We start from the raw sequence: 13209 nt of genomic DNA, 5'->3' as shown, positions 1-13209 counted from the left end.
GTGGAAGTCAGCAGTGGGCCTAGTACCACCTGTGACTTTTTGATCTTGGGTTTGGTGGGGAGAAAAGGAAGAAGAAAATTAGACCAGCAGGATTAAAACTTCAGACTGACACAAACCCTCTTCTTCAAAGAAATGCAAGCAGCTCAAGGCTTTTATGTCTGGACGTGGCCTGCATTCTTGTCTAATGACAGAAAAGAAACAACCAAACTAGTCAGGTTGTATTGGCCAAAGTGTTCAACTACTACTGTGTGTGAAGGAGAGCAGGAACTGAAAAGGAACTACAAGCTGTCAATGAGTCGTGTTATGACTTCTTTCTTTCAGAAAAGTAAGAAGGACAAGTTTTCCTCTTAGATTTTCTAGCTCATTGGGAAAAAGAGAAATGATGTTTTATTTTAGCAGTTGTTGTTCTTGCATGTGCTCCTGGACCTAGGAGCACAGATGGAGTTGCACTGACAGGAAGGCTGGTGTAGCTGACAAGGCAGATTGAGCTCTTGGTGTCAGCCCAAAGAATCTTCTTTCCTTTCAATTGTTATGTTTGTGATTTCTGTAGGACTGGGAAAAAAAAAAAAAGGATAGATTCAAGGACAGTGGATGCAGTTTTTGTCAAGAGGATTTCTTGAACAATCTAAGTGGCTGAAGATCTTTTCTCTAATGGGATATCTCCTCATGTTCGAGTTGAGGGATTTTCTTTCCTTTATGCATGCTTCTTCCTAAACCCCGTCTAACAGCTAACTAGTGAGGACTGTTGTCTCTAGACACCAGCTCAGGCTCTGTTAGCTTTTGTAAGAGCATTTGTATCAAAATATTGTTGTGCTGGAGTCTCCACGGCCATCTGGGGCTTTGTGCAGACAGGGTGCTTACAAATGAATGTGAACCAAAGCAAATCAACATTGCTTGGCATGAATGAAATGTATTGCTAGGATCTGTCTCTGCCAAGCTAGAGACTGTTTGGCTCCAGTCCCACTCTTCAGGGGGATTGTCTGTCAAAACACAAGTTGGTATTATACAGCATCATGGTTACATGGCTCACTAGTCCTTTAACCCCTCTCAGGCCTTACTCTTATTTGTTGAGTGGAAACCTGTAAATTCCAATACTTAAGGCAGACTTTGAGCTCTGGCACCTTGCACCAATTGTCCCTTGTGCCACTGTCAGCTCAGATAGAGCTTTCTCTTAAGGGGCTGTTAAATAAAAGACTGCAACCCTTTTGAAAGGAAGGCATTATTTCATAACGTCTTAAAATGTTAAGAAGATATATATTTTGTACCATCTCATGATGGAAGCTTGGCTTCTTGGTCTAACCACCTCAACAACCTGGTCATCCTTTCAAGGTGAGAGTCCATCTCAGACACTTTACTATCTCCTTTATTACCCCATTCCTTCATGGGGAGCAGCTGCTGTTGCTGCTGAGCCCTGCTGGTAAGCCCAGAGGCCACACATTAGAGGACAAGCCAAGACATCAACGTGAATGACCTCGTGGGTCTGCTGAGAGGTGCATAATAATTTTTCCCTCCCCATTTCTGGACGTGTTTCTGAGTTCATTCAGCATAAGTAGGGACATAATAAATTACCACAGTGGCTGGGCCAAGACATGACACTATAGGTGGCTCCAAGCCCATAACATACAGTTTTTGTTATAGTGAAAATCCACAGTGAGCACTAGTAGAAGTGCTGTCTCTGAACACAAGTTCTGCAGGGATATCTCCCATCCTGGAAGCCCAGCCAGGGGCAGCAGAAGAAGTATGTGCACATTCCCCTCGGGAGGTGGATGAAATGGCAGATCCTTGGCTGAGACCCTGTGGAGTCTGGAGATGGCTGAGAAAGTGGTGACTCTCCATAGGTGTGCCAGGCAGCACGTGCCATCCCTCCGGCCGGCAGCTGCCCACAGCAGTGCTCAGGCGGTCACGTCTCCCAGCAGCCTGGGGTGCAGCTGCAGCTCATCCCTGTGGGCTGGGCAGGGGCAGCCTTGCACAGCCTGGGACGCTGGCAGAGCACAGACCCACTGCTGGGTCACGCAGCCGCAGCCTCGCGGCTTTCCCTCGCACGGCAGGATGGGTGTGTTCTCCTTCAAAGCCCATGCTAGAGCATGCCAATATCTGCTCAGGGGACCAGGACCTTTTATCATCCCAGGGGACCACAGCCCAGATTTCCTTCTTGTGGGCAGGAAGCTTTATGGATGGCCCCAGGGCTCAGCTGCCTCTAAACACAAGGTGCAGCACAGCTGTGTGACCCCGGCTTGGTTTTTGTTGAGAAAACTGCTGCTGGCTGTGAGAAAACTAATCAACTACAGCCAAGCAAGATAAGAAAAGTCAAAACATAGAGTTAAAGTTGTCAAGATGATAATAGCTAGCAATGCAAGGCTTTCAAAGTAAATGTTATGTGAAGACAGATAAAGCCCTGAATGGCGTGGTCCCTATGTTTCTTTAAAGATCCCTGAGCTGGAGCTTAGAAATGCTCCAAGTTCTTGCCTCAGGTTTAACTGATGTGAGGGTATCTCCCAGGTGCTGGACTCCAAGATGGGAATGGAAAAAGGGGCACATGAAAAAAAATGGGGAAAAAGGGGGGGGGGGAAGTGGCTGTGCACATGACAGAGAGGGAGATGTCCATGAAGAGTACATTTAGTCAGCTGATAGGGAGGAAGCATGAGGAATTTTACTGAAAAGGTGAACAAAAGCAGAGGTAGCTGAAGGGCCTGTGCAGTTCTGCTTGCCTGCACTCCTACTCCATCCTCTTCCACCTTCCTGGAATGACTACCTCCTACAGAAAGACCCAGCACCCCTTCCCTGACAGGGCATCCTCTTTCTTGAGCTGGAAGCCTTGTGGGAGGAGGGCATGGACAGAACATCTCCAGCCATGTCCTGCAAGCAGTCACCTGCAGGCAGCAGCTTTGGCTCATGGGCATCAGCACCCAGTAGAACATTGTGCAAAAGGCAGGCCAGGACATGAGGAGGGTTTGCAAGGGGCTACATAAGTGTTTGGGGCTGAAAGCTGTCTTGCTGAGCTTGCACCAGCCCAGTATTTGGTAAGAGGTAACTGGATGGGCTGGATGAGCAATGGGGAGCTTGTAAAGAGGAAGAAGTTCAGATGCCTGCACTGGGGTGGTGGCCAGCTATTGCAACCTTCCCCAGATGGAAACATCTGCAAAGGGCATTTCCCACAGTTATGAATGCTATGAAATACTTTTATTTGGGAAAAAGAAAGAAAGTAAAGCAAGAAAAGTGCAGTTATGGTATACAACAGGTGCTGGCATTGCACTAGAGGTATAGTTAGGTTTCTGTGAAGGAGAAGAACCTGGTGGTGACTAAAACGTGAACACTTTTTAGTTTTTAATGTGAAATTAGACACTGGCCAGTACTGAATATCTAAATAATATCAACACCCAGAAAATAAATGTATCAATTGTTAATGGGCTGAAGCTAGAATTTTCTGCTGGTGCATCAGGAACTGGATTAGTCCCAGGGCGGCACAGAGGAAACCGAGAGGACAGGGACCTTTGCAGGGAATCACATCCAGGTAGAGGTGAGCCTGCTCAGCTGGAGCTCTGCAGTACTGCCATGCCAAAGAAATGCTGGCCCTCAACTCACACATACTGCACTTCCCAGCTGGGGAGATGCTTTGTCTTAACCTCACTCTGAGTTCTATCAGAAGCCACAGCCGGAGAGATGCTAAGAAGGCCGGCGTTCGCGCTGCTGGAGCTGTGAAGCTGTGTTTCAAAGGCTGCAGCCCCTCTCTGCGAGACCCCTGCGAGCCGCAGCCCGGCGCAGAGCGGGGCTGAGCGCTGAGCGGGCTGCGCTCCGCGCTGGCGGCGGTGGGAGCGCGCCGGGCGCCGCGGCCCCTCCTCGCCGGCGGGCAGCGTGCCCGCGCTGCCTCGGGAGCGTCTGCGGAGCGTCCTGAGAGGCTCCAGTTACTTTTATGCTGGGTGTTCCCCATCGGTGCCAAGCATTTTTTCCTGCAGCTGGGCAGGACCAAGCTCTTCCCTCAGCTCGAGGTAAATCATCTCCCTGCAATTAACCTGTGACCTCCCACGCCCGGCGCGGGGCAGCGCTGTAGCTTTAACGCGGGCTCTGGAAGCGGGAGGGGGAGAGCAGCGCCAGGTCCGGCCCCGAGCCGCCGCAGATCCCTCTCCGCCGCCTGCCATGGAGAGCCGCAGCCTCCTCGCCGCCCTCCTGGCCGCTGCCCTCGCCGCCCTCCTGCCGCTTCCCGCCGCCTCCTCGGGCCACCGCAAGCTCCTGGTGTTCCTGCTCGACGGCTTTCGCTTCGACTACATTGATGACAGCGAGCTGGACAATCTGCCGGGCTTTCGGGACATTGTGAACATGGGGGTGAAGGTGGATTACATGACCCCAGACTTCCCCAGCCTCTCTTACCCAAATTATTACACACTGATGACGGGTGAGTACCTGTATTTCTGTGCTGTGATGCTCCTCAGAGCTGCCAGCTCCCTGTGCCAAGGTGGAAGGCAGCTCCCTGTGACTTTTTCTTCCAAAGAAGATATAAAAATAATCCAAGTCGTGCTTTTAGCTGGGAGTCTAAAAGCGCTGTGATATTACAGCCCAGAATTGTTTCTCTGAAATATGTTCCAAATTTGGAAATGCCACCTGCAACTAATTTTTTAAGTTCCCTTTTGCTCATCCAAGGTGTAGCTGGGTCCCAACCTGCTGCCACCTCAGCATCATAGCCAGCTCACCTGGTAAAACCACCAACGGGGTTTCTGCACATATATATAGAACACAGAAACAACTGGGACTTCATGGGAAATGAATACAGAGGCTGCTCACGGGCTTTAATAAAAATGCATGTGAACCAAGTGTGGCTACCCTAAGGACTTATTTACAATCAGCAGATCTGTTTTGGCAAGTTCAGCATGAAATTTCTTTTTAAACTTAGTAGATTTTCTGTTTTCTTAACTTTGTTACAACTCCTCATATCTGTAAAAATTCAAAATAGCCAAATGGAAAAACAGTCAAGATTTTTGCTTTTCCTCCCATGCAGTTTTTCAGAATGCCCAGGGGAGGCTTTCAGAAAATTGAGAGGACAGTCACAGTTTTCATGATGTTGATTTACTTTTAATCTTATGTGGAGGACACATAATTACAGTGACACTAGGAAAGCGCAGAGAGTAGAGCTGTGCCAATTCCTTCAGAGACAGGCACCAAGGAAGCAAAAGTTAAATAAAAAAGCCAACAAAACCCAACAAAACAGGTTTGTTTGTTTGGGTTTTTTTCTTCTGGCGTTTGTACTTGGATTTTTCTCTGGAGTTATCCAATAAACAGGAGTTTCCATCCAGTGAGGAGGAGTAAGAAAATCTATCCTCTCCTAAGATATGTGGCATCTTCCACTATTCTTGGAACAATGCAGTGCCCAGTGATTCATATACTGCTTGCTGGGAAAGCAAACAGATGCCATTGTAAGACCAAAATCTGACATCAGTTGTGCCCAGCTTGTTTTGAAACTGCTTAACCCCTTCTTCCCTATCTCTCAAGAGAAACCCTTTTGTCTTGCTCCTCTCTGATCAGAGAAGAGTATAAAACCATCACAGGGTCAGTTTTGAGTCTTTTTGATTATTTGGTGCAAATATGTGACTGCAGAATAAATGTTGTGACAGAAAACGGAGGTGTTCCACTCCAGGCCATGTTCTTTAGGTGTACATAGGCAAACTGACCTAACACTTCATAGGGGCAAAAAAAAATTGGATGGAGCTGTTAAAGAGAGAAGAAAAGTGAGTGGCATTTCACTCCTAACCACATTTAGTCATCATTCCTATTAAGTGTGTGTATACATAAAGTGAAGTCTGTTTTCAGTCTTTTGAAGAGTTTTGAAAACCTCCTACTTTGTACTCACAAAGAAGGAGTTTTGTTTTCAGAGATGAAACACCACTACTGGACTTTTCATGTTTTTAGTGGAGTTTTGCACCTCAGTCTAAAGAAATAAGACAGTCTGTGAGACCAAACTCAATCTTCCTGCAAGTCTCCCAGACTTTATGATAGGGATATCAATGCAAATACAATTTAATTGGAAATAGCAATTCACCTCCCTAACACATGAGTCACAGTAGTATTAAGTAGGTCAGGAACCAATTGAGGACTAAGTTTAGGTGATGAACATTGCCCAGAGGAAGATCCAAGTCTGCCCTTTGGTCCTTGGGGTGTTAGTTAACTCCATGACTGTGTCTTGGCATGACAGCAGGGTAAATCCCATAGCTGCACTGTTCTTACCCTTTGGGGCCATGGTGCCATTTCCACTGAGATTATATGGGATGGTGGGGTTGGGAGTGCAGAGCACATGGCAGATTTAGTGTTAAGTTGTGTTCAGTCTGCATCCATTAAATTTGCAAAGCTGGGACAGGTTTTGGAGAAAATTCAGCATGGCAGAGTGACACAGGCTTCATGCCATAGTCACCTGCTTAGGGAGTGGCAAGCTACTGTTTACCTGGTGTGCTGTATGGGAAGCTTTCTCACCAGCCATGCAGCCCCTCTGCTGCAGGCAGACACAACTGTAACTGCTTTTATTTCCATTTGTGACCAGGATGTCTGGGAGTTAAATGTTGCCATAAGTTCTTCTGAGAAATCAAGAACAAATTATTCTTCATGTCTTGTCCTACACTGCTGCTTCAGGAGCTACTAAAAAAGTCACATTTTAACTTCCAAAGCATTGTATTTGTCTTCATAGTATATTGGAGTCTTTTAAATCAGTTAAAGAAGTTGCACATTCCCACCCCTGGCTTGTTCATGATATGCCACTTTGGGATTTTCGTTTTGATAAATACTCCTGTCCCTTCTTTCTCTGCTCATTCACAAGGCCTTGTGGCTCCACATCCATTCAGGAGCATTCATGGCTGCCAGGTCTTGGACAACGTGTGCATAGAAGTGTTGTAGTTTGTGTGTATCTGACTTGTCTCTGTTCATTCTTGTGGGCAAGGCCTTTCCCTTCACCCCACGCCCATGCAACATTCAGGACTGCAGAGCAGTTGAGTTGCTACCAAATGAGAGAAGTTCTCCCTCGTTTCTGTGGCTTTGAAGGAGGACAGTGGACTCTGCCCTTCAGATACCATCACTGTTGGGACTGGTCAGGCTCCTCAGACATGAACTCACCTCCTCCTGCCCAGACCCGCAGGCAGAGGTTATGGAGATCAGCAGGATCAGCCCCAGCTCTTCTCAGTGCAGATGCCAAGGAGATGAAACCATAACTGTTGACCAAAAGCCACATATCTAAAAGCAACTAACACATGCTAATGAGAACCTCACCCCTTTCTGCTGAAGTGAGTTGCTGGGTGAAGCACTGACACAGCAGGACAAACAGGGTCCAGCCTGGTGAAATTTTGGATGGAAAACATGGGAGGGAGGTGACTTGTTTGTGCTCATGCAGTGCTGCAGGGCTATGGCAGAGCTCCTCATGGGTCCCCCTCCTGCTGCTATTAACCTGTGAGAAGATACTTGCTGGAGCTTCCCCAAGACACACAGAGAGCCTCAGCCCAACCAGAGGCTGCTTAGAGGTCTTTTCCTTTCCTACCCCAACTATGAGAAAGAAAACCAGAGCATAGAAAAATGTAAAATCACTAAGTAATCCAGACTTTGGGATGAAGCTCCAGTCTTCCTGCAAGCCAGGGCATGGCATCAGGAGCTGCTATTTGCTTGAAGAAGCAGCAAACAAAATCCAAATCAGGGCTGGTGCAAAGGGATCTCACTGACAAGCAACCAGTGAAACTGTTTTGTAACAAAAACCTGGTGCTGTGCAAGGCAGCTCCCAGATGTGCTAGCTTAAAATCCAACTCTTTGAAAAGCAGTCTTCTCTGGCAACTTCCAGTATGCTGTGTTTCTTAGTATTGGCTTCTACTTGGCAGAAAGACTCGTTTTTAGGTGGTTGGGTTGCTTTCTGAGCTGCTAGACTGTTGTGCTGGCTCTCCATGGTGCCGTTACAATATTGCAATTGTTGACATTAAAAACATGACATGGAGAATTAGGTAAAGGGAGATGTTGCAGCTGTGACAGAGCTTTTGCAGGACTCTTTGGGGGTTGGCAAGGGAGGTAAGAAGAAGTCCAAATATGTCTATTCTAAAAGGCTCCCTTAATCATACCATGTGCTGTTTATTTTGGAAAGGAAGGAATTAAGACCACAAACCATCTTGGGTAGTTATCCTGTGGGGAGTTTTTAATTTTTCCCTTTCTCTGCTGTGGCCTGGCTCTGCCGGGAGCTCTCCTGCCAAGTTCAGTGGAAAGTCTGAGGTCTGCCCTGTATGCACTGCAAGCAGGAGTTACTGCTTCAGAGCACTTCGTGCCACATCTGTCAAGAAAAGCTGCTCGTGCTCTGGTTGGGTCTCCCTTACCTGACAACCTGCAGGTGTTGGAGGGGTGATGAAGGACTCCCTGCAGCCCAGCTCTCCTGAAGTCTCCCCCAGCTGAGAGCACTCAGGGGCACTGCACATTTCCAGCCAGCATAAACATGAACAGAGAGTATCACATCTGAGATAGAAATCCAGAAAGGATTTCCTTTCCAAATTGGAACTAGAAATGAAGTCTTTCTGGCAGGTCTTCCATGTGGATGTGCCAGCTGCCTGATCAGCTGTGCAGCCCCACATCCAAGAGTCACATTTCACTTGGCCTCCATGGGAAGTGAAGGGAGCCCCTGATTGCAGAGATGGGTGGGCAACTGCTTGGAGAGGAGCCAGCAAGGAGCCTCCAGGTGCCTCTTTGGACAGGACCTGATCTTAAATAAGTGGGAGAGGGGCTGTGGGGTTCCCTGAAGCTTGAGGGAGGGAGGAAAAGGTAGACCAGAGGACATTTCAGTCTCCTGCACCCAGAGTGAGGTCTGTGGCCTTTGCAGGAGTGCTCAGACTCGCTGTCACACAGTGATGACACATTTGGGTGTTGTCTAAAATACAGGGGTGGTGTGTGGTGTTTTCTCAGCCACTGCAGCTCACCCCTACATATGCCATGACCTCTTCCTCTGCATAGCAGTAGGGAATGGGGTGACATGGCAGAGCTCCCACAGATAGGTGACATCAAGGTCCACTGTGCCAGACTGAAGATTTCTCCCATCTTCCATGTTTCAACAATCTTCCCTTCACTCCTCACTCTTGATGTTGGTATACTTAACTGCTGAGGGGCTTTGATGGGTGATGCCAAAGTCTAACAAGCAGTCTACATCTGTTCTCCCCTAAGCACAGCAAATCAACATACACTGCACCCCATCTATTCCATGTTTTCTGGGAGAAAATACCCTGTGGGCTCCCAGCCTTGGAATCCCCTGCAGTCTGGCTGATGTGCACACATACTCATATATTTACTGTTTTCTGTGAGGGGTTTCCTGATTAAAAGCACAGCAGCTCCAGGCTCCTTCCACTCAGTACCTGAAGGAAGCCCAGCCTGGTGGTGGTTCTAGCGGATGCCTCTTTTCTGCTGCACAGGTAATGGCATCCTGACTCCAACCTGGTCCAGAAAAGGATGCTGAAAATTTCTGTTCAGCTGTGAAGCAAGTTCTTAACTATGTAAGCAATACCTGCATGTTTTCTGAGGAATAAAAAATTGGAAGGGTAGGAGTACAGCAGGGAAGCTTATTACATACACATGAACTAAAACTATCTCTACTTCACTGTCCAAGCTTAGAAAAAAATCCAGGACACAAAGTGCATGATGAGTGACAAGGAAAAATGACTTTTTCTTATTGGTCCTCTCAAACAGATACAGATGCCAGCAGCAGCAGAGGTTTAAATGATTCTGTTTGTGACATAAAGCCCTGAAATCAAGTCTCTTCCTTTTCTTGTATTCATTAGCTTTCCATTTCTAAAATTCTGTGTTGGGAAGCAAAAGAGCATGAGCTGTGGTAATACTGTTAAATAGAAAGGGTACTATCCCAGCAAGAACAGGCTGAAAAAGATAGTGGGAAACAGGAGGATTTTCTTTTTCACATTCTTCCTCTCACTTTGTTTACTCGCCACCTGCAGAAAGGCTGCAATGCCAAGTGTCAAGATTTTTCTCTTTCTCAGACAAAATACTGAAAAAATCTGTGTTTGCTTCTACAGGTTAAAAAATTGGAAACACTCCTAAAATGTAGAACAGAAAGTTTTTTCTAACCCAAGTTCAAGTAGCAACAATGCTACAAATTAAAATACAGAGTTAGTTTTTTCCTCCTTATTAGCTACAATCTCACAGCTCACAACCAGGTACCTACTGCCAGCTGTTAGCTGAGTAGACATTCACATATCAAGGTATTTCTTAGCCCAGAGCTGAAGTCCCTGCCAGAGGCTCATACTCTGACTAATAATGCAGGCAGTAGCTTTGTCCATTGTTCTGCCCCGTGCTTGGAGCTTTAGTGCCCTAAAGTCACACCCAGCTCTGGGGGTTCACGGGTCCCAGAGTGGTCCCGGAGCCCACCACAATTCAGGAGAATAATCAGCAGCTCGGAGTCCTGGCTCTCCAGGGACACAAGACCTGACTTCCCACACAAGAAAGCATCTGCAAAGCCTCAGCTGGATGATTTATTAGCAATATTTGTGCACCCCAGCCCTGGCCCCACGATTAAAGCATTGAATTAAGAGTTTCAAGGTCTTACTAAATGAATCCTTTTTAGGGAAAAAAAATAATGCTGTGTATAGCAGAGAGTTTTTCTGTGCTTTTTGATGTGATCCTCCTTGAACTGCAAAGTCTTGCCTGACACAGGCTAAGATGTTCATGCTTTGGCTTTGTCTGATTTTAGAGGTCATAAAAATTTGGAAAGACTTTGCCAGCAAACTCCTTCGGAACATGAATTGTCCATGCACATCATGCAAGTACTGATTTTACTTCGGGGTCTGCAGATGGTAGGGCCACTTTGCCCAGACCAGCATTCCCTTGAGACTTCTCATGAGCTCTGGCCTTCTCCAGGCTACTCTAGGGTTTAGCACAAGGGTTTTGTTTTTACCCTGTGGTCTTTCTTGTCAAAGCAGAGCAGGTGAGACCCATCAGGGGAACAGCAGAGCAGTGCATGTATCAAAGATTAGTTCCTGGGGACAGCACCTGCTATATCTGCTCCAGAACAGCAATATGGTGCTGGTGACTATTAAGTCCTGCTTTCTTCATCCTCACAGGAGGCAGCATGAGCAGAGCTTTTCCCAAGACAAGTCATCTAGCATGGAGGAATTTAACTCTTCCCCAGACTGTATAGCTCTATGGCAGCCTGTGCTTGCATCTGCCCCCCTGACAGTTTTCACTTTCCAGAGAGTGGGGACATCGTGGTGGGAGATGAGCGGAAAGGTCTCACCACAGCAGCAAGGCATATATATAATATTGCATAGTACATTTAGCTAAGTGCAGGTACTGATGTTCACCATCAGATTGTGGTACCTTTGCTGCATTGGCTAACACACACATCGTGGGCTCTCTGATAAGTCTGGTTTGCTCAGTGCAGAGATGGCAGATGCCCCAGGAGCGCACACGCTGGTTTCTGGATCTCACACACAGCCAGGGCACGGTGCACAGCACTCAGCATTACTGTGCTGCTGTGGGTGGTCTAGTGGCTGTGTGTTCTGCTGGCTTTTTAAATTTCGTCTTTGTTTTGCAGAGATTCATTTGAATGCTGACAAAAGTGCCTGGAGACATGGGAATGTGCTTTAGACAAATTCTGTATGAAGTGTAGTGTCCAAGTAAGCTGTAGCATGCAGACTTGCAAATGCTTTTGCTGGATCTCCTCCAGAAGGATACAGCAGTTATCATATTCTTGGGAACTATACCCTCTTTGTTTTCCTCTGTTGCTTGAGGAAGGAGTAATTTTTGCTACAATTACAGTGAGTTTAAATAGTGACATCTGTATGCTGAAATTGCTTTCTGCCCTGTTTCTATTTTTGAAACTCTGAAGATAACGTTTGATTACTGAGGAAAGCTGCAGTAATGGAAGAAGTAATAAATTCTGAATGTTATGGTGGCTCTCTAACACCATGTTGCTATTTTGATGATGATTCAAAAGAAGTACACCACAAGTAATTTTCTTAGGCTGGAGAAAACAAGTGAAAACAAGGATATAAAGAAAAAGGGTTGGACGGGTGACCCAAAGGAAACTTGAGAAATGGCCTTAATTCTGTGTACGAGTATCGTGGGGGGAGGGGCAGGGGCAGAAATTCCAGTTATTCCAGGGCTTTTCAATCTCGTGAGCAAGGCTCAGAATAGCCATGGTTGAAAATTAACAAAGGTCAAAAATAAAATTAGACATCAGGCATACTTTTGAACATTGTTAACTGATGACAAATATTGGGAAGAGCAACTGAAGGAAGAGGTAAATTGCTTGATTACTGATGTCTTCCAAGGAGGTCTAGGGTCTTTCTGAGACACAGGCCTCAGGTGAGCAGACATGAATGGCATTAAATGGTCGTGTCTTTGACGCTCACCTGATCTTCTTTTCTGACCCTGTGAACCAGGGATGTCTGCAATGAAAACTGATGCCTTACAGTCTTCTAGGCCTCTTTTTCAAGAGTAAAAAAAGGATTTGGAGTCCATAGAAAATTGAATTAATCTAATGTGGAGAACAGAACACTGTCCTCTGCATTAGTTCAAAGAGTTAATTAAATTTCCCAACAATACAACAAAGAGCAATCTCCAATCTCTTCCTTAAAAAAGTGGACGAACAGCAGACCTGAAGTCCTATAGGATCAGTAGCAGCTAGAGCTCAATAATTCTATATGAAGACTATACCATACATCATACAGATCCCTAATATGTAGGTTTCCCACTGATAGAGCTTCAGCACTGACCTGTAAGTTTCCCAGGCTGGCACAAATTGCCTGCTGCAGTTTATCAGGTTGATAGATACTTAGGAATACATGGAATTTAAGAAGCTGAGGTTGTCCTGGAAATTGTACAGCTGCGCTTTTGATGCACTATAGGGACTTCCCTTCTATCTCTTTTGAGACTTAGAGAAACGAGAGCACTTGGCAGCCTGAAGAGAACAGATCACTGCCCATCCAATCCACCAGTTCTCCTATATTAAACCTGTTCGGGTTAGTATGATAAGTATTGACTGCCACAAACTCGGACCACTTTTTTCCTCTGGGAAGGAGGAAATGTTCTGCATAATTGAAATACCTTTTAGTAGGGAAGGGGAGTTCAAAATCCATTTCAAGATCACATGCCCCCAAAGTATACAGAGCACTCTGCTTGAAATGACATCTTTTCAGAACAAGAATACCAAGGTTATTTCAGTTCTGATCACCATGCTCAGGCTCAAAATAATCAAAGCCTGTTATC

At 46.3% G+C, this 13209-nt stretch overlaps 1 protein-coding gene across 1 annotated transcript in view; it reads left to right on the top strand.

Annotated features, from left to right (window-relative positions):
- Positions 1–3842: 3842 nt before the first annotated feature.
- The window catches only part of ENPP6 (ectonucleotide pyrophosphatase/phosphodiesterase 6), a 31187-nt gene continuing 21820 nt past the window's right edge, over positions 3843–13209 (top strand). Inside the window, exon 1 of the mRNA XM_009100962.4 lies at positions 3843–4390. Within this exon, the coding sequence (XP_009099210.1) occupies positions 4135–4390 (256 nt within the window). The 5' untranslated portion in view covers positions 3843–4134. The remainder of the gene's footprint in view (positions 4391–13209) is intronic.

This window comes from Serinus canaria, chromosome 4 (genome assembly GCF_022539315.1).
Source record: "Serinus canaria isolate serCan28SL12 chromosome 4, serCan2020, whole genome shotgun sequence".
Classification (NCBI taxonomy): domain Eukaryota; kingdom Metazoa; phylum Chordata; class Aves; order Passeriformes; family Fringillidae; genus Serinus; species Serinus canaria.
Note: the sequence above shows the minus strand (reverse complement) of the source record. Positions and strands in the feature narration are given on the sequence as shown.